This window comes from Octopus bimaculoides, chromosome 4, assembly GCF_046866305.1.
Source record: "Octopus bimaculoides isolate indiv1 chromosome 4, ASM4686630v1, whole genome shotgun sequence".
In the NCBI taxonomy this organism is placed as follows: domain Eukaryota; kingdom Metazoa; phylum Mollusca; class Cephalopoda; order Octopoda; family Octopodidae; genus Octopus; species Octopus bimaculoides.
The window spans coordinates 41,685,225-41,708,412 of NC_142931.1; the positions used below are offsets into that span (position 1 = coordinate 41,685,225).

The 23,188-nt window shown below is 34.9% G+C and overlaps 1 protein-coding gene across 3 annotated transcripts in view; it reads right to left on the reverse strand.

The window, feature by feature from the left end:
* The window catches only part of LOC106883716 (AKT-interacting protein), a 35,238-nt gene that overhangs the window by 5,451 nt on the left and 6,599 nt on the right, over nt 1–23,188 (reverse strand). Inside the window, exons 1-8 of one of the 3 annotated variants that reach the window (XM_089350656.1) lie at nt 13,167–13,342; nt 12,221–12,393; nt 10,090–10,154; nt 6,744–6,844; nt 4,029–4,117; nt 3,830–3,928; nt 1,424–1,528; nt 121–187 (exon numbers count right to left, since the gene is read on the reverse strand). In XM_089350656.1, coding sequence (XP_089206782.1) covers nt 121–187; nt 1,424–1,528; nt 3,830–3,928; nt 4,029–4,117; nt 6,744–6,844; nt 10,090–10,154; nt 12,221–12,378 — 684 coding nt within the window. In that variant the 5' untranslated portion in view covers nt 12,379–12,393; nt 13,167–13,342. Of the gene's footprint in view, nt 1–120; nt 188–1,423; nt 1,529–3,829; nt 3,929–4,028; nt 4,118–6,743; nt 6,845–10,089; nt 10,155–12,220; nt 12,394–12,770; nt 12,892–13,166; nt 13,343–23,188 lie in introns of those variants that run through there. The other 2 variants (XM_014934827.3, XM_089350655.1) reach the window with 2 other exon arrangements.

Consider the following 23,188-nt stretch of genomic DNA (forward strand, 5'->3'; position numbering starts at 1 on the left):
CAAGAAGATTTAAGATTTTATAATTTATCAAAAATAAAAGTTAATTTGTATTCGCTACCAGTTTAAATTTAGTGGACGACAAGTGCGTAAAACATGGTTAGAAAATAAAATAATACTCACCTGAAAAGTTTTATTTAATATAGATTTTCTAATTTCTTCATGAACATCAGGATCCCAGTCTGTGAACCTAAATATGATTGTAAGAAGTAACATGGAGTATTGTTATGATGTCAGAATATCACATCAATAATTCAATCACTTTACTAACAAACATTAGAAACCATCAGTCTTTAGTCAAGGCAGAAAATCTTGCTCAGTCTGCAGAAAGGTGCAGAGCTCATGGCCCTCACAGGCATAACTAGACGAGTGACAGTGATGCCATTGAGTGCAGCAGCAATACTGTCCTGGATGTGGGTCTCATCTGAGTATTATAGAGTGTCGATAATTGTTGGAAGCTGAAATATCATCTGGTTTCAAATGGAAGGGCCAGTCCTTGAGATGCAATTCTAGCAATGGTAAGGATGTGATTTCACCAAGAAAGATCGTCAGTGAGGGTGATCTAACAATTGGAGTGGTATGATAAAATGCATCCATTCCATCCTGTAAAGTGGGTTTACTATAAGACATTCAGCCATAAAGTACATGACATGCACAATATTAAAAAATTGCATTTTATTTTATTTTCTGTTGTGTTGTTGGCACTCCGTTGCTTACAACGTCGAGGGTTCCAGTTTATCTGATCAACGGAACAGCCTGCTCGTGAAATTAACGTGCAAGTGGCTGAGCACTCCACAGACATGTGTACCCTTAACGTAGTTCTCGGGGATATTCAGCGTGACACAGTGTGACAAGGCTGACCCTTTGAATTACAGGCACAACAGAAAGTAAGAGTGAGAGAAAGTTGTGGTGAAAGAGTACAGCAGGGTTTGCCACCATCTCCTGCCGGAGCTTTTAGGTGTTTTCGCTCAATAAACACTCACAACACCCGGTCTGGGAATCGAAACCGCGATACTATGACCGCGAGTCCGCTGCCCTAACCACTGGGCCATTGCGCCTCCTTTCTGTTGTGTATTAGACAATGAAAGACCACAACATACAGCAATGCAATATACTGGAACAAATCTATCCAACCTGTACCAGTATGGAACAAAAAATAACATAAAATGATGATTCCAATAAAAGTAGAGCTAACTGGAGCCTTAGAACAGCAACATCACAGAAGATAAGTGAATTAATATCTCAGTCAGTTAAATACTGATGATGATTTACTTTATCATCATCAATTCAATGCATTTAACAATAATGTTATCAAAATTATAATTTCAGATATCCCTAATCCTGCTTTGCTTACTATTGTTCCCATTATTTTAGATATTTTATTAACAGTAATGACAATAAATATAAAAATCAAAAGTTTAATTACCGAATAGCATGAAGATCATTTGGGTCAGGAATCTCATAGATGCTTTCTCTGCATTTCTGAATAGATTGTGCTACTTTTGATTCATACATTTCAATTTGGTCATATCTAGAAAAATGGGGAGGCGGCAATGATAAACAATTGTTTTGCTAAGTAGTAAGAAGTAAACATCTTTTTTTTTTAAATTTAAATAATGTAATGTGCATATTCATAAAGCAGAAATATTGGATTTTTAAAACTGTAGTTGAAGCAAGGAATATTATCTATCATCATCATCATCATCGTTTAACGTCAGCTTTCCATGCTAGCATGGGTTGGACGATTTGACTGAGGACTGGTGAAACCCGATGGCTGCACCAGGCTCCAATCTGATTTGGCAGAGTTTCTACAGCTGGATGCCCTTCCTAATGCCAACCACTCTGAGAGTGTAGTGGGTGCTTTTACGTGTCACCGGCACGAAGGCCAGTCAGGCGGTACTGGCAACGGCCACGCTCAAAATGGTGTATTTTATGTGCCACCCACACAAGAGCCAGTCCAGGGGCACTGGCAACGATCTCGCTCGAAAGTCCTTAGCTCCAAAAAAGGATAAGATTAGTTTAATACATCACAAGAATTCTAAAAAGTGGGAGGCACACTTTAGGGCTAAGCAGTACTTCAGCCCGTATATAATCACATGCCTGCAACTTACAACAACATTAGTAACATAACACTAATTGGATTTGGTAGCATCTCTCTTACAGATAAACATGCATACACATTAAAATACCTGAAATAGAGATTGCCACAGTAAATCTAAATTTTGTTCTCACAATTTCAGAATGAAAATTATCATGCACCACTAAATTCACCTTTCTCATTTCTGCTGTGGTCACTGTTAAAACTCACTATGATAAGAAAAATCACACACAGCCAAGTTTACACATGACCGTCCAGTCAAACAGCACTCCACATGAACAACTTTGTGACAGGTGATCCTAGATTAAACTGGAGCATGACACATCAATGGTTCAAGTATTATAAAAGTTAATCATGTAAAGCAGAACACAATGACAGTACTCTCTTACTCTCTTATTTGTTTCAGTCATGCTGGAGCACCGCCTTTAGTCGAGCAAATCGACCCCAGGACTTATTCTTTGAAAGCCTAGTACTTATTCTATCGGTCTCTTTTGCCGAACCGCTAAGTTACGGGGACATAAACACACCAGCATCAGTTGTCAAGCGATGTTGGGGGGACAAACACAGACACACAAACATATATATATATACATATATACGACGGGCTTCTTTCAGTTTCCGTCTACCAAATCCACTCACAAGGCTTTGGTCGGCCCGAGGCTATAGTAGAAGACACTTGCCTAAGATGCCACGCAGTGGGACTGAACCCGGGACCATGTGGTTAGTAAGCAAGCTACGTTGAACTCATAACCATAGAGTAACTGCAGTTTTTTCTTGTTTTTTTTTTATTTTTTACCACAGCTATTAATGGTTGATTATTACTTTCCAGTGAACAAACTAAGAGAGTACAAAACTATGTCAAAACAAGCAAAGTCACAGTTCAGAGTTGAAGTGTTTACATTTCTGTTATTTTCTCAATTGAAATAGTGCTTAAAGAGATACAAGTTAAATGTCATAAATTCCTTTACTGAAGTAGTCAACCATACTCTAAATAAACTACTTTGTTGTATGATCACATTATAATCATAATACAGAACACACATTTCAGAAAGAAAAAATGACCTGGTTATTCCTAACATTTATTTTACAGAAAAAACAGTTTGCCAATTAGTTACCAATTACTCAAATGGAACAGGAATACAAAGCAAACTGACCCAAATACAAATCAAACTGAACCAGACTAAATATCACAATAAGAAAACTTAAAGACGAAAAACACCAATATTTATAATAGTTTTTTTGCTTTTTTCTAAAAATCATTTTTACTTGTTTTAGTCATTGGACTGCGGCCATGCTGGGGCACTGCCTTGAAGGGTTTTAGTTGAACAAATCAATCCCAGTACTTCTATTAAGCTTGGTATTTACCCTATCAGACTCTTGCTGAACCACTATAGCATGGGGGTATAAAGAAACCAACACAGGTTGCCAAGCACTAGCACAAACACAAACAGATGCATATATATACAATATGAGCTTCTTTTAGTTTCCACCAACCAAATTCACTCACAAGGTTTTAGCTGGCTCAAGGCTATGGTTGAAGACACTTGCCCAAAGTGCTATGCAGTGGTACTGAACCCAAAACCATGTGATTGGGAAATAAACTTCTGACCACACAGCCACAAATATATTTTAAAATTTTTTCTAGACTAAGAATATATTTCATATTTTTATATAAACCATACATAACTAAACACTACAAAATAATATTTCAAACAACAAAAACAATCTACTTACAAAACAGCTGCATCAAGGTTCCAAGGGGATTTTGTATCAATTTTATAGAATATTTTTCGGACATACAGCAATATCTGCCACAAATGGTTAGCACTTTTTCTGAAATAATCAGTGAAATTCATATTGAAATTTATAAACAATTTCACTTGAACTAACAGAAATGAAAACACCAATTATAAAAGAAAGAAAGCACATTTACCTCCATTTAGGAAATGCTCTTTTCACATCCAGTTCCCCTGTTTCTGGATTAATGACAGGGTGGAAAATAGGAGGGATAAAATACACACTCTGTAAATAAACAAAATCAAAAGGTTATTGATCAAATCTGGAGTACAGCACAAATATATTCTTTACCTTGTCTTCAGCCCATATATTCAACATAATGAAACATACATTAAAATACTGATGATGGATCTTTGGTTCTCTCTATATTCAGTACAACCACCACCATCTCATTGTTACTCTTCTCCTTCATCACTCCAACTATGTAACCATGTATGGCACTGGATCTATCCCTATTCCCTTTCTGCTTTGGCACGGTCTCTATGGTTGGATGCTTTTCCTTTACAGGGTGTGCTGGGTGCTTTTCACATAGCACCAGCAACAGTGAGGTCAAGTAACTTACAAGACAAGGTCCCTCAAATGAGTAGGAAGTAGTTTTAAGGGAGGTGGCTTTGTGCCATGTGATGAGAGGTTAGAGTATGAATAGAGAGACAGAAATAGATGTTTTGCAGTAGAGGAGATACATGGCACTGCGTACACTCAAATTGTAGAGAGGGGCATATCAGTGAAGTGGAACTACAAACTGTGTAAGGTGAATGGGTAGCTAAGTTCTCAAGATTGCAAAAGAAGAGTGGAGGATGGAGAGGAAAGAGAGCAGGAAGTGGACACATGTTGAGGGGGAATGATTTAGGAGGATTTGGTAATACTGAAAACAAAATTCATACTCCAATAAATATGCTAATGATGAGCCCACAAGGAGTTTCTATATAGTCCACTGACCTGCTAGAAATGTCCCTCAAATTACACCCTACTATTATAAATAAGGAAAGTATACATTGTATTATGTATTCATCTTATACTCCTTAAAAAACAGAATGGTCATGGCTAGAATGTCATTGATCATAGATCAGCTCAATTTAAAGTTGCCTTGGATCTGAGACTAACATCAAATATGATGGTGAAATCACTATTATGTTAAATGCTGAGCCAACCTGAAGTACACATTACCTAGAACGACAAAAGATTTAAAATGAAATCATGAGTCTCATTAATCCAAAATCAAATTCTCATACCAATAAAATATTATACATATGCTATAGTCTATTCCTTGGTCTATTTGACTTAATGAGGTAGCTATCTGATTTATACAACAATAAAAGAAGAAAAAAAATGTATAAAAATCTGTATCTCACAGCTGTCAACATCAAAACTTAAATATATATTAGGTCAAGAATATAATTTGTTCTGAAATAAAGGAACTAATTTTGGCAGTAAAATCAGTAAGAAGGTTGATAAATTTTCAAGGGAAAAATACATCAGTAGTTCCCATTGCCATCTGCAGGTTTATTTATAGTTTATTCTGCTACTGTTCTATTCTCCCAAGCTTACCTTTGAAGCACAAAGCCTACTTAACACTTAGGTAGGGACACTGGTTCATACAACATCAGGGTATGTCCACATACTGATAGTCCTGTGTGATACATGTTTGGTTGTTAGTCCTGCATACCATGGAAAATCTTGTTATTTGACTGATAACAGGCTCTTGACAGGTATTACCATTCCTGGCCAGAGCAGACTTGATGGTGACTAAGAAATAACTCCATATTTCCCAGAACTCTTGAACTCCCAAACTGAAGTCTCGCCACTGAATACAGTTAACTATTTTAAAGAACTAAGGAAGACACAGAGAGAAGATATCCAATGACCTTATCAATTGGCTACAGAAAGTACCATCCAATAACTTGTTAAGTAAAGGTAATTTCAGTCCACAATCACCAATACTTGTAGGCACAGCACATCAAGAAGAAAGAAATTTCTCTGCAAATTACAAAGTAATTCACTTTGCATATGAAAATGTGAAGTATATATATATATATTAAAACTGATTTGTAAACCAATTTTTATTTTCTGTTTAAGTTAAACAGTGAGATTTAGCACTATACATCAGATCTTATAGCAAATGTGTTTATGAAATAAATGCTCTAGTAAATTCTCAGAAATATTCATGACCTAATGAAGAATGTACAACACAGTAGACATTGACAAATATATGGAATTAAATATAACAAAATCATTTGATATAGCAAACCAATGTTCTTCAGCAGACTACATCCCACATGTATTTACTGTTAATGTTAACATTTCAATTAGCTAGTCTTGTACAAAGGGTCTACTTTAGCAGAGCTAATCTAAGTTACCCAAAGACATAATAAGATACAAATCTTGTCTTTATTGAAACACATTATCTTTAGACGACTAGTTAAATGCCTTAACAATTCCTCAGACAGGAGAAGGATGACCTGCAACATCTGAGAAGAAAATAAGAGTTTGACACATTGAATACCTTAATGAGAAAAGAAGATCTGACAAAGAAAATTTTGGATACGTATTGAAACAAATGCAGTGATGCTCAAGGAAACTTCATTGGAATTGAATAAATATGACTGGTTGATAATTAAGAGTAAAAGAATCAGAAACAGGTAGAAAAAAACAAATAGTTAACACCAACATAACTGTATATTCAGAAAAAAACATTAAAGACAATATTAAGACAGGATTATCAGATCAATAGCAGAAGATATTAGGTAAAAAAAATTCAAAAAGATTACAGAAACAAAAAGTTGTTTTGTGTTGATTTAAATAAGAAATAGCATCATAAAATTTCTTTTAAATGTAGCAGAAATATACTTACAGGACAATCACAACTAGGATAGTTTTCTGGCATTTTTAACAAAAACCGAAATATTCCACCTTGGTACATTCCTTTCCGTATAAATAATATTCCATTCCAAACTGAAATTAACAATGATGCAAGAGAACAGATGATTGATGTCTTTTTAATGAGATTTTGATGAAAACATAAAATTCATTTAAATATTTGCAAGCTTTTGCTCAAAAGATAAGGCAGCCATCTCAAAAGCTAAAATTGCTGGGGGTGGGGGACTATGCAACACATAAGAGAGGATACAAATTAATTCGAAATAAAATATTTACTTAGCCATTCTCTGAAATAACTTAGAATCTATAATCAGTAGAGAAGAAACATGGGTTTGACAAAAAAAGTTGGATCTATCTAATTTTTGTAGTCAGAACCATATATTTAACAAGATTAAATCATACATTCTTAGAAAGATTTGATATGCCAAATGTATCTGAAAACACTTGCCCAAGATGCCATAGAGAGGAACTGAACCCAGAAACATGTGGCTGGAAAGCAAACATCTCACCACACAGCTACACCTCCAACAGTATGTGGGTATGGATGGATGGATAGATGTTAGTATCTCCTTGTTCTGACATCACATATGTTGTTGTAAATAGTTGTCACTCCCATACAAGCACTTCCAAAATTCTGTGAGAACATGTCTGACCATGGAGAAATATTATTTTGCTTGGAAGGAGGTGAGGGTTGGCAACAGGAAGGACATCCAACTGCAGAAAATCTGCCTCAATAAACTCAGTCTGACCTATTGAAAAGTGGATGGATGTTAAAATAATGATGATATTTCTAAGACTACATTTTCCAATGTAGAGTGTGTGATTCAAGGAAGATTCGGCTGATATTTCTAGTAGATTAAATGACAGTGTAGAGGCTGCCTTTTTTGGCTCAAATGAATTAATTTGCTTGTGGTGACAGTAAAAAGGATAAAGTGTGAGAAGTATCATTATGAAATAGTTTTGAACAAAGAACATGAATGGGATATCAAGGAGCCTCTAAATGATTATTCAAACTGCAAGAAACAGGAGCCAAATCTCCTTCCTGTAGCTAGCAGCCTATTGTCTTTTAAATAGAAAGAACATGTTGAAGAGTAGTACAGTCCCTGATATACAAGTAGATTATTATAAGGCTTGACAATAACAACACTACAGAAATCAGAGTAGAGACTAAGGTATAATATATGCTCAAAGACCAACTAACAGAATAAGTTGCAGCTTCTTTGAGGATAGTTGTTGAAATACCATTTGTATCAAGTTATGTCAGTACTATTTTAGTAACTTGCTTAGGTTATAAATAAAAAAAAAAGGGTACCATCCTTCATCATCACCTACAATAAAAGTAACAAAATCTTCTTGTAAAGAGTAAACAATTAGTTTCCATAGAATGTAATGTAGATTTATAATAGGATTTGGACACATATACCTTATTCTAGCATCAGCTCTTAATCATGAACAGCTACATTTTGCATTTGTTGCCCAAGAGAAAACCACCAACAGGATTACAGAATCAATAGTTTTCTAAGTACTCAGAAAGCTATTTCAGGTTATACCTGAGGAAATTTGAAGTGTGAGATTGCCAGTAAATTCATACAGATGAAAATAATCCAGAGCTTTACCCTTAGCCCTTTCCATCATCATCATCATCATTTAGCATCCATTTTCCATGCTGGCATAGATAAGACAGTTTGATTGGAATTGGCAAGCTGGAGAGCTGCATCAGGCTCCAGTTTGTTTTCACTTGGTTTCTACAGCTGGATGCTCTTCTTAATGCCAACCACTCCATAGAGTGTACTGGGTGTCTTTTACATGTCACTCATATGGATGCCTTTTATGTGTCACTAGCATGGGTGCCTCTCACGTGTCACCAGTACACATGCCTTTCACACGTCACCAGCACTGACTACAACTATGATTTCACTTAGCTTGACATGTCTTCTTAAGCACAGCAAATCACCAAAGTTTAATTCAATAATTTGTGTTGTATAATATTCTGGCTGTCTCATTTTGGGACACCATATTTAAATAGGTTAGGACTGAATAACTGAATAATTCTTAATGTAGAATTTTATATGCTAATGACCAAATTCTTATTACAAAGCTGCAGAAAACAGAAAGAATTCTAAAGACTAAAGTTCCTGTTAGTAGCAGATGGCAGAAAAATGCAGTGTTATCTGAAAAGTAACTTTGCACATTAACTACAAATGGAGTAGATAGAAACTCAATATTTTATGTATTTAATGCATGCAATGTACATTTAAAAAGTGCTATGAATCTTTGAGTCACAACTTTAGAAGTAGTTTGAAGCAAAAGCAGACTTCAAATTACTCAGGTAGCTTGCAAGAAATTACAGATAATTACAATGGAGATGTGGTTAATGCAAAGATGGATTTAGGGAAAATATGGTAGCAGGGAGCTCTTATCTTTTCTAGCTTTTAAGGTTTTCTCGCTTCATGCAAAAGATAGACTCAATGGAGAAGCTTTTCTACGGAGCCAAAGGCCATAGAGTTGTGAATCGTAAGTGATCAGAGCACAGAATCACAAAGGCTGCTGAAAATTGAGCCGTGTATGATTCACTGAATTATGCAACAGTTTCTATGAAAGACTAACAGAAAATTCAGAGGAAAATGTCTTGGATCAAATGCATTGGCCAATGTGTGCAAAAATGGCAGCTATGGTGGTCTACATATACAACACAAATAGATACTATAGGCTAGATGAAATATGAGTAGGAGTTAACTGATGCAGAAACAGGCTATAAAAAAAAAAAAATTGGTAAGAAATGGTAAGGACAAATCAAAGAATGTTGAGCATCACAGATGGGATAACATAGGACTATAATGACAGGAAATACATTGCCTAGCAGAGCTGCCCAATCTATGCCAATTAAGACAATGATGATGGTAATGAACTTGTATCTTTACCATTTCATATTTCTAAATACATAAACAGAACAGTCACCTCCAGAGCATGATCTCACTCCTGTATACCTCAGTTGTTTTCAGTTTCCTAAATACAATAAACAAAAGCAATACATACAATAGAAAGAGTATCATTTTCAAAGATCAATTTTTAGCAGCACTTCTGTATCTAAACTGTTTCTAACTTGGCAGTTATTTCATTAAAACACTGTTTTAACCATGCAAAATGATTCATGAACAACCATTCTATCATATTGTATCAGGAACAGAAACCTTACAAGGAAAAAACACATTCTCTCATTTGTTTTACCAATGAATGGTTGCTCCTCAGTGGATTCAAAATCCTATAAATGTCTTCCTATTAATATAGTAATTTTATTTTCAATTAAAAAGATTACTTACCAAATGTATTTGATGCTGATGGAACTACATAAACACCAGGTAGTTTCTGTTGACTAAGAAGATTGCTACAAAAGAAAAGCAAAAGATTCAAGTAATAATTTCATGAATTCAGTCATTTTTGTTCTAATACCTATGAAAATCCAATTAAATAATATCTACTTTGTTAAACATTCTTATTTACAAAATGTTTTTAATTAAACTAAAACAAAAGTTGTCATTGTGTGTCTGTATACGTACAAGCATGTATATAGGGAATTTCTGCTTACATTAATTGATGTTTTTACCATTTACTTAACAATATCTTAGTATAATGCAAAGAACAAAGGGAGTAAGCTAACAGAATCATTAGCATGCCAGACAAAATGCTTAGCAGCATTTCTTTCAACTTTACATTCTGAGTTCAAATTCTACTGATGTCAACTTTACCTTTCAAGGTCAATAAATTGAGCACTGGGATCAATGTAATCAATTAACCCCCTCTTCCACCTAAAATTTCAGGCCTTGTACCTATAGTAAGAAGAATACTATGCAAAGAACAGCCAGTTGCCAACACTTACAAACAAGCTGTTAGAAAATAAGAACGTCACATCAAATTAATTGACTTAAGCACTGGACCTTGTGGAGGCAATGTGGCTGATGCTGGTGTCGCACAACTAACACCTGTGCAGGTGGCATGTAAAAAGCACCTTTTGAGTGTTGGGCCTCATAGAGGTAATGTGGCTGATGCTGGTGTCATAACTAGCACCCCTGCTGGTGGCATGTAAAAAGCACTTTTCGAGCACTGGGCTTCACAGATACAAGGACAAATGACCAAGACGTTCGGCAATATGCTGTGCTTGAGCAGAAGACCCATCAAGCCAAGTGAAATTGTAGTCGTGGCAGATATTGGTGTCACACAAGTGATATGTAAAAGCACCCATTACACTCTTGATTAGTTGGCGTTAGGAAGGGCATCCAGCCATACAAACTATGCCAAATCAGACTCGAGTTTGGTGCAACCCTAGTCAAACCATCCAGCCCATACCAGCATGGACAACAGATGTTAAATGATGATGATTGGTTGTGAATCTAATTCAATAAACATAATGATGATATCTTCATCATCATTTTAGTGTCCACTTTTCCAAGCTTACATGGGTCAAATAAATTTCATTGGCTGATGCTCTTCCTGTCATCAACCCCCTACCTGCTTTCTAGCAAGGTAATATTTCCCCTTGTTCTTTGAACATGAATAGAACAATGATCAGGCCATGCTTTCATAGAAGATTGGAAACAAATTACAATGCTTCTATAATGAGGATGTTTTTTGACAACTATTGAGAGTACTGTCAAGACCAAAGAGACACAGGCACGCATGAGCACACACACACATTTTTATGCAATAGGCTTCTTTTAGTTTCTGTCAACCAAATTCACTCACAAGATTTTCTCGGTCCAAAGCTATACTAGAAGACAAGGTACCACATAGAACTGAACCTAAAATGACATGGTTGGAAAGTAAACTTTTAACGCAGCTATATCAGCGCTTACACACATACATAAATATAAATATAGAGAGAGTGGGGGAAAGAGAGAGAAGCCTTACAATGCTAACATAGGTCGGGTTACACATCAAATACATTTCCAGTTACACTGTTTGCTTGAAGTTTAACATAAGGGTGCCTTTTCTGGTGTCAGAAGTTTTTATGAGAGTATTATCATTACATATAAATCTCTCTGATATTCATTATACACATTACAAATTTGCATGAGACATGATTCGCAAACCTATTAATCATAGGGGTATAACTATTAGAGTTATTTCTCCAAAATGTATGTAGTGCAAATGAATCAAACGGAGATTAATTCTCTTCGAGTTATACAGATGGCAGGATTAGATTTAGTGCTTCACTGGTGATACAGCTCAGTGTTGTAAGCAGCGTGACTACGAACGATTAAAACAGTGAATCGTATCAATATGTAGTACCTATTTAATATCAAAATAGAACTACCCAATAACATCATGCAGTAATGTTTATGCATACAATGTTATAAACCAAACTGTCAATTTTGTGCACGATACTCTGTCAATTAATTTAATTGCAAATCTGAAATGTAAATATAAAATATATATATATATAACATATCTTACAATTCTGCCATTAAAGCATATTCTTGAGTGGATCGCTTGAGATCTTGAATAAGTTTTGGTGTTTTGTCTTTCGGTACATTAATGTCTAAGGTTTGTGGGACACTATCTTGCACAACAGGAATGGCTGGAAGCAGTTTTCGGCCTTCCCTTACAGCCATTATGAAAACAAGCACCTGAAAGTTAATAGAAAACAATTTTAAAAATTCACTGCAAAAACACGTTCTTTTGAAACAGCTGAAATAAACAAATAATACACTAGAATAAACTACACTATAAAGTGATAGCAAGTAAATCGTGCTAAAGGGTTACGTGGTAAGGAAGGCAAAGATCGTTTATCTATTAATAGTAAATAGAACACGGAGTCAAAGGTTAATAAATCTGATAAGAACTGATTTAGTGTTCACTTTCAATGTAAAATGGAACAAGACAAAACAAGGAATACATAATCCAAATACTATCAAAAGTTACTAAAAATCATTATTATGAATGATAAGCAATATAATTATTTTTGAAGTAATTGTTTGGGAATATGTACAATGTTATCTTTCACCTTAGTAAATATGGCCGTATATAAAAACGTCACGAAAATAATTAGTGTTGGCTTTTTTTTTTCTTGTTCTTTCTCTTCTCGTTCGTACCCACAAAGCTGTGTGGCGTTGCTATGTAAACAGGAGTCATGTGAACACAGCGCAGGTTCTATTGTATAGATATCGTATCGATTCTACACCTTTACCCCAAAAGGGAATAGCAAAATGGTTTAGAATATCATATATTTCTACAGTTATCAATGCTAACGGAAATACCACCACGTTATTATTATTTTTTTTTTTTTGGAGTTGTTTAAATGATTGCTATTTTCTTAAAATCAAATGTAAATTGATATTCACTTTAATAAAACCAATCTACTTTTATCTCATAAGACCAGTATAAAACGATACTGTATTACCTGTAATCAATGAGTAAACATGACGGTGTAGTTTCGAACGGCAGACATCCTTCCTTAATTTTATAACGTATGAGGAGACAGGCTATTATGATATTTCGGCAATTGGTGCGAAAGAAGTTTTACAGTTGTTGGAATGAATCACGTCCCCCACCCCAACTAATTCTGCTTTTACAATCGATAGTAAAGATGTGCGCATGTCCAAGTGCGAAAAATGAAAACAAGCATACGAGGTTATTTAGTGCATACGATAGAAAATAAATAATGTTATGCAGTGCATCTTTCTTTCCCTTCCGTTTCTTAATCAGGATAAAATGAACACAATTTACATTCTGATGCCCTGAAACTGTGGGAAGGATTTGGATTGTTAGTCCCAGGGCAAGGTGAATCTATCCAGAGAGTTTGGGACAGCTAAATAGTCAAACTTTTTATTCACTTTCTGATAAATTTAATCAGTCTTTAAACATGACGTTGACTTCTTTACAAGTGCTAAATTTGGTAATTTTTCAGATTAACACCCGCACGATTACCTAACCCTAACACCCTAGTGAAAATCGTGCTGGTGTTAATCTGAAAAATTACCCTAAATTTTCTGGTGAGTGAGGTGTCGCTTTACCTATTATACCAGATATGAACGGTTTCTTTAACACGTTGGAGCTCTGTATCTCAATTGTGTTCGGAGAATGATATATGGGGGATGAGGGTGATGTGTCGATGTTTGTTACAAGCTTTTCGATTCCGGAGAACTTGGATTGTCATGTCGATAAGAGGCAGCGCACTTTGATCCACACGACATGATAAAATTATTAAACGAGTTCGAACCAGTGGGTTTGTCCTGGAATAATAGAAAGGGATCCTATGGATTCACTCTTTACTCTTGGGCTACAGACTGGGGCTTCATATGAGACTATTGATAGTAACTCTTTCGCCTCGTCACACACTCTTAATACTGCAGTTAAAGTGGGGGTTACTGCCTTATTTGCTGAAATAAGTTCAGTAATTTGTAAGTGAATTGTTTTTCAATCTGGGGCCTTTGAGACGTTCGATGGTGCTGGACTATCAAGAATTAAATTTGATTTCGTTGATATCAGATGATGCGTCTAAGGTTGTCTGATTTTTCCTGTGCATTACGATTAAGTGCAGTCATGTGTTTTGATTTGCCTCAAAACTTCTTTTAGAAGGGAACATCTGGTGCGATGTATAACTGAAGATGTGCCTTATTTTATTTCTTTGTTTATATATATATATATATATATATATATATATATATATATATATATAATATTAGTGACAAAATCCAAAATTACAGGTAAAAACTCAATTAAAATCAATTTATAAAAAAATTAAAATTAAATTGAGCATTATAGATAAAATATATATAAAATATATAGTTTTACGGAAAATAACCAAGTTTAAAGAACTCATCGATGAAAATCCACTATCACATATAGAAAAATTAATAATTAAAAGCACGATAAATGAGTATAATATAAAGTAAAGTAAATATCATAAGATAAATATAATAAAAAGATTACACGTGTTTCATAACTAATTTTCAAATAGAAAGGAAATTTAAATCGATTAAAATCAATTGAAATTATCGAAAATAAATTCTATTCAAAAATATAGCTAATCGTAAGTAGAACAATAATTAGATATATATATCTCAACCAACAATAAGTACCAAATGAATTAATATGAAATACTTATTATATAAAGATAGAAAAATTATTAAAAATATCATAATATCAAAATAATAACCATTCAATAATCATCCCTTCATCCATTATAATAACATGTATATTATATACAAAAAACATCTTACATAAATTATCATTGTTTTAAATACAATTTGAACGAAGTTTAAGTTTAAAATAATAATGAAGATAAAATTAGTACATATTTAACCGGTGTTAAAGCTATACTATTTAAAGCTAAAGACGTTTATTTAATTATAATTAAAAAACAATTGAATAATAGAAAAATACAAGATTATTTATTTCTACAAACGTAATAATAAAAATATGAATGAAAAAATTATGAATGGAAAAATTATGAATGAAAAAATTATTAAGAATAAAAGATTAAACTTTATATATATATATACAAAGTTTTAATTTTAAAAAATCTTTAACGATATTATAAACAATAAAGATTAATTATTAATCAAAAATAATCGAAAATATGTCAACACTATTCAAATCGAAGTTCTAATATTATGTTGAAATGAAACTATAACTTCTAAATAATTTAGTGTTAAATAAGTTATCTATTAAAAATAATCTATAAAGAACCAAATGAATAATATAAAAAACAAGAATACATATTACTTTCAAATAGTAGAAAATCTTTAACAAAGTAAAAAACAGTACTTATCCATATTTTTCCGTAATTCAAACTCATTTATTGTGCTTTTAATTATTAATTTTTCTATATGTGATAGTGGATTTTCATCGATGAGTTCTTGAAACTTGGTTATTTTCCCTAAAACTATATATTTTATATATATATATAAATTAACAGAATGAGATTAAAAAAATCCAAGGCAGTGAATAGTTTTCAGAACATTTATAAAGAGGTCTTACAGCTGTTTCTGAAAATTATTCACAGCCTTGGATTTTTAAAAATCTCATTCTGTTAATTTATATATATATATATATATATATATATATATATATATATATATATATATATATATATATATATATATATATATATATATGCATGCTAATACACGACCTACGTTGGACTCCTCATTCATATCATTATCGAAGCTGGAGCTTAACTATAGTCTGCCCATAGCACTTACACAGCATAACCTGATACATAAAGGAAAGAATCTAAACCGAATAGGTAAATCTGGATCGTTTGGGCAAAAGATTCTGAAATGAACGGTTAACTTTCACTGAGATTCAAGTTTTTTGTAAATTAGATCGTCGAAAAGACTGCGAGACTAAGAATGCAAACTATGTTATTGGCACTCCGTCGGTTACAACGATGAGGGTTCCAGTTGATCCGATCAACGGAACAGCCTGCTCGTGAAATTAACGTGCAAGTGGATGAGCACTCAGACACGTGTACCCTTAACGTAGTTCTCAGGGGAGATTCAGCGTGACACAGAGTGTGACATGGCTGGCCCTTTGAAATACAGCTACAACAGAAATAGGAAGAAAGAGTGAGAGAAAGTTGTGATGAAAGAGTACAGCAGGGTTCGCCACCACCCCCTGCCGGAGTCTCGTGGAGTTTTTGGTGTTTTCGCTCAATAAATACACACAACGCCCGGTCTGAGAATCGAAACCGCGAATCCGCTGCCCTAACCACTGGGCCATTGCACCTCCACATAGAATGCAAACTAACTTAGACATCAACAAGAAAGTTTTAAGAACGCTTTGATGAGAATCAGTTATGTCGAGGTCTTTAGTTATTGTTTGTTTAAACCTATTGAATAAAACCAAATTAACGAATGAAACTATAGAAAAACCATTAAATAAAGAAAATTTAAACGCAATTTTGTATTAAGCACTACAACCTTCAACAACCAGGAAAGAAATGTGCTGCAATATACTCTCTTTCTTTCTCTGTAAGTGTGTGTCTATACACACACGCACACACAATATGGTATCACAAGGTATACCGTGTTTCCAAGCAGTCACAGGGACTGATTTTTTTTTTTAAGTGTAGTGAACACATGGCAAATATAAACAAATGTCTGCTAGTTGATTTTTCTACTGACTGAATCATATATAGCTAATAGTTATTTATAGCCAATGAATCAGATGATCGCGCTAAACGGATAAATCCGATTTGCATAAATAGTGCTATACTGGCAAATTACTCATTTAACAATGTAGCGTTGTGAGCAGAGAAGTCAGAGTAGGTGACTTCTGAGAAAGGTCCCAGCTACAACTGAAACCGCTCATATCAATCCTTATCTTTCTGTTCACAGAGACACTTATCTACGTGTTCATTACATTTCTAGAACTCAGTGCCGACTAGAACACAAGGTTCATCACGTGATATATTTCAAGTTATTCAAATCCAATATTTCATGCATCGACAGTTTATATATCACCATCAATTTAATGTCCCTCTTTCTACGCTTGTATGGAGTCAGACGAAATTTGTTGAAGCAAATTTTCTACGACCGGATGCCCCTCCTTCAAACAAATTCAAACTATTTCCTAGCAAGGTAATATTTCTATGAAGTTGAACATATTTTCACAGATGTTTGGAAACAAAGGACACCATATCTGTGTTGTTGACATTGGTTTATAACTATCGTTCGAAGGAAAATAACACACGCATACATACATAATTATAGCGTGGAAGACACATATTTAGCCATCCAAAAACAAAACACACATAAACTTAACTCCACTTAAAACATTTATTATTTGACACCAAATTATAAATGTTCAAGGGAAGTTAACAGTTTGTGTTTTTGAATGGCTACCTGTCTTCCACGCTATAATTGTTTTACTTTCAACACAGCCTTTGATCAAATCAGTTGCCTACACGTATATATATATATATATATATATATATATATATATACATATACATATGGGAGAATATACGAAAAAACAACAACAGACGAGGACAGGTGGTGTAAATAACAAAAGGATGTATTAGTATGACGCTCATGTATATATATATATATATATATATATATATATATATGTGTGTGTGTAGGCGCGGCTGTGTGCTAAGAAGCTTGATTCTCAACCAGATGGTTCCGGGTTCAGTCCCCCTGCGTGGCACCTTGGGCAAGTGTCTTCCATTATAGCCTCGGGCCGACCAAAGCCTTGTGAGTGGATTTCGTAGAGGGAAACTGAAAGAAGTGCGTGTGTGTGTGTGTTTATCCCCCCTCATCGCTTGACAATCGGTGTTGGTGTGTTTACTTAGCGGTTTGGCAAAAGTAGCCGATAGAATAAGTACTAAGCTATAAAAAAATAATAAGTCCTGGAGGCAATTTATTCAACTAAAAACCTTTGACTACATGGCCGCAGTCAAATGACTGAAACAAGCGGAAGAATAAGGGAACACACACACACACCAATTAATGCTCTCAGAAGCAGCTAAATGCTGCACAAACATTCATCTCTAGAACGGCTGTAAGCTAATGATAGTGATTGTGCAACTCTTGTTCTATTGTCATTCGTTCATTGATATTACGCCCTGTACTCTCCTGACGCTTTATTCTAAAGCCTAAGTATATTGAGTTCCAAAAACTGATTTTGCCTAAGCAAACTAATTATATGTGCGTGTGACATCGGTCACTTCATTTCACATCCGACCCCACGCTTTCTCTGACAGTGAGATTTATTTTTGAGATGACTAAATCTAACCAGGTCCTAAGTAATTTATTACCCCACTGCCGATCTAAGGAAATCTCTTACAAACAGCAGCTCGAACAGTCAAAAGATAAAATGAATAGAACATTCTCATATCACATGTTTCGACATAACTGTAATATATTATATACAAACTATGCTATTTTAAACCCGAGCAACGCCGGGTGTCTCTGCTAGTGTATATATATATATATATATATATATATATATATATATATATATATATATAATGTGTACGTATGTTTATGCCCAGTTATAATAAAAACAATTTTACATTAATCTGATGGGTTACTCTATACATTTTGTAGAGTACAAATTTATTATTCTTAAACAAGAATATTTACAGTGACTTCGAAATTTCTGTCAATAATATTCCTGTTTAACAATTATATATATTCACCGTACTATATATATATATATATATATATATATATATATATATATATATATATATATATATATATATATACACACACACATGTATATATAAACGTTGTGTGCGCTATTCCGCGACACTCCACCTGCATCTAATGAGGAGGACTGCTTCACCGACCTGGGCCGCCGACCATCCCAGTGGACGCCAGCTCCTGGCCAGTTCCAAGCAGTCGATCTTTTTGCGGGCGCCTGCCAGCGCGCTGTGGACCGGTTTAATTTCTCCAGGCATCCCCGTCATCTGAACATTTCCCCAGCCGAACTGTCGGCCCTTCGATGTCTCCGACGCCGCACTGACATCATCATAAAACCGGCCGACGAGAGTGGAGCCGTGGTGGTATGGCGCACGGACCCCTACAAAGCGGAAGCTCTCCGCCAACTTCAAGACACCTCCTTCTACTGCCCTCTGACCCCACGCCCAGCTACCAACAGACTGTGTCCTCTACTATTCATGACCTCATCTCCTCCTCCAACCTCATTGTCCGAACCCTTCGCACCCCCACAATTTACTTCCTCCCCCAAATCCACAAACCTAACAACCCTAGCCGCCCCATCGTCTCCGCCTGCAACTGTCCCACCGAACTCATTTCTAGATATCTTGACCGTGTCCTTGCTCCCCCTCCATGCGCTTCGTTTGTTCAACCCTTTCTCCTTCCCTCCTGGCCCCTCTAAATTTCTCTTCACTCTCGACATCCAGAGCCTTTACACGGTGATCCCTCACTACGAGGGGCTGCGTGCACTCCAACATTTCCTTGACCTTCGACCCAACCCCCAACATCCACACTCGTTCGTCTGTTCGAACTTGTCCTCTCACTCAACTTCTTCTTGTTCGCTGGTGACAGTCCCAGCGGTGCTGCTTCCTAGGGCTAAATAGCAGTAGTATTATTCCCTTCATGGGACAGTCACATTAAGTTGACAACATACAACTACTTTATCGCATCACTATTGCATAAATCTCTCTGAGAGATTAAGAAATATATATATATATATATACTACGAGATTCTTTCAGTTTCCGTTTTACAAATCCACCTACAAGGTTTTGGTCGGGCCACTTGCCCAAAGTACCAGTTGTGAGACTGGACATCTTAATCACACAGCCATGCATGCGGGGTTCTGTGGACGATCAAGCTGGGAATGCCTTTCATCTTAAGGTAAGCTCAAATAAGATCAAGGAACTCCGCTATATAACATAATACGCAGCTGGTCGATCTGCTCAAAATTGCAACCAAATCGCTATGAGTTAGTCTGGCCACCTCATTTTTTTTTTCTTGTTCATCAACCACGAAAGAACTGATAAATCAACCGACTAAGAACAGCTACCAAACCTTTCTCAAGTTACACCCTACAGTCTTTTTTTAAAAAATAGCATATTATAATTCTAGAAGCATTGTTCTCGTGAAAATCAGTATGGTATTGAATTTTTGGTAATAATGTGTAGCAATGTACCGCAAAAGAAGCGAGGGGCTTCATATTTCAGTATTCGATAACCACAGCAAATCGAAAGGAACTGTCTTGTACAGTATGACTAGGAGAATATTCAATTTTCTCTCTCACCCTTTTTACCTAAAACAAAACATAATTATTTCAAATATCATTCATAAGAAAACAAATGACACGGTTATAATTGTGAATGATGTTCAATTTCAGCAAGAATTTGTTTGTTCGGCACCAGCGGATGATTTTTATGAATATATTTTTGATAAAATATCGTATAATAACTATTAGCCACAATGAGATATGGGCACTTCTCCCCATCACGTTTAACCTAACTTCATATATCCCAAACTGAAGTAAATATCTTCTCATTTATTTTCTCACAGCTAGAGAAAGTTAAGTAGAATATAAGGCATTTAATAGCTATTACCAGCCGGAGAAATTACCGAAGGTTGTTACAAAACTCTCTGCAAGTTACAGATTGGCTAAATCTCAGTAACGCGTGCACATAGAGACTCGACCCTTTCTATCAGTCGATCATCACCACTATTCTGCTTAGCTGGCTCTTGAGTAAATACGCCTTTGTCCCCTTCATAGTCTGAATCAACCTTCATCTTCATTGATTCCCGTTCTTGCTCAATGTTTTGAGAGTGTTCCAGTAACAATGATATCGCTGGAGCATACACACTCCTGTATCCTGACTGTGAGAGTATAATGTCGAAAGCTATTACTTCACACACTGTCGTATACCGCCTAAACCACATTACCAGGTGCAATTATTGACGAATTATAGCAAGCAAGGAACTGGCTGACAAATTGAAGTCTTGACAGTTCTTGTAGCTAGCGTTTTCTTGCGCACTGCAATGCCAAATGTACAAGCACAAACAAATCGTGGAGTGTAATTACGCTGGCTTCAATACTAGCATCACACTGTCATAATACTATGTAGCCAATCTCCAAGAAGAAATCCTATTTCTATGCATAAACAATAATATGAAGAATAGTACATCTCAAAACTGTCCAGGATTCATTAGTCGAACGGTATCGTATGTTTTTTGTAGTTTCCTGATAAGATTGAACTTCGTCACTGAAAATGCAGATGTTCGCCAGAACACTCCTATTTGAGTGGTAGATCCGGTATCATATAACATGCAGAAAATTTTGAGCTGGCTCGACTAGTATGACCATTAAAAATGAACACGAAAAATTACAATTTAATAACTTAGTTCAATGGCAGCCTTGTTCAGCAATCGGTGTGGCGAAGAGATTATGTTTTCAGATTGGCTGCAAAATTTCGATGTCAAATTTGTTTTCGACATCTATAAACGAAGTGATATAGGAGACCAAGACTTCACAAAGCCAGTCCTTGTCACAAAATGTTCGCATTCTTGGTGGTTGAAACTTAATGGATATACGGTTTTCTTATTTTGATAGAGTTGGCTAAAATATGATGCTATATGTTAAGAAAAACAGTTTTTGTAATAGCAACCAAAAAAAATGCCAGTTTGTCGATTCGACGGAAATTATGCGATCAATATTCAATTCAGTGAAATGAAGCAGTCAAAATATTTAATTTTTCCAATATTTTACCTTGTGGCCATATAATAAAATTGAACACATCTCTAATTTTAGAAGAAATTGTAATTTAATTTTCGTCTGGCTCAAACTTTTCTAATTCTACCGCCGACCGTGACAAAATTTTTCTTATTTTAGTAAATTACTAGCAGAAATACCCGGCTTTGCCCGGGTTAAAGAGAATAATGAAATCTAAAAACGCCGTCTAGTCTACGCAACCCTCAACTGTTAGTAGCTACGATACCATATTTCTACATTAATAACTCTCCAATCCATGCCAGCATGGAACATAGACATTAAGTGGAATGCCAGTCTCTCATCTAGGAGGGCCTTGAAATCAATGTTACCAACTGGGGACTATGTGTGTCGTAGTGATAATAAAAAGACCCAAAGGAGGTCTGCAACGAAATAATTTTACTGAACACTTTGCAAGTGAATCAGTGGAGGCAAAGATGCGTCTCATTTACTTGACAATTTATGCACCACATTGCAGAAATCACAATGAAAGTATATCTGAAAGGGTAGTCTTACACTGTTGTACCGTTGAATTACAAATAATGCTCATCTGTTATGTTCGGGTTAAAATTTCATCAACATCAAAAATATATGAATTTTCATGGGAGTTATGGCCGTTATACATAGAATATAATTTCCAAATTTCATAAAGATCCGTTCAGTACTTTTGGATAAGAAAACAAATGACTAATGTGTGTGTTTGTGTGCATGTGTTTGTGTGTGATGGGTGTATATATGTATAGATATCTGTATGCATGTATATATATGTATATATGTGTACATATTACATGTACATCTATATATATATATATATCCTCGTCTGTTGTTATTTTTTGTATATTCTCCCATATATATATATATATATATATACATCTACACATGTGTATACATATACATGTATGCATATAGATCTATATATATATATATATATATATATATATATATATATATATATATACACATCTACACATGTGTATACATATACATGTATGCATATAGATCTATATATATATATATATATATATACATCTACACATGTGTATACATATACATGTATGCATATAGATCTACATATATATATATATATATGCATATACGTGTACATATACATGTATATGTATACATATACATCTCTTTCTCTTTCTCTGAAAGTATCTGTCATTACAGTATCGAAATGTGATTGTTTCAGTTAGTGGAATAACGTGTACATATAC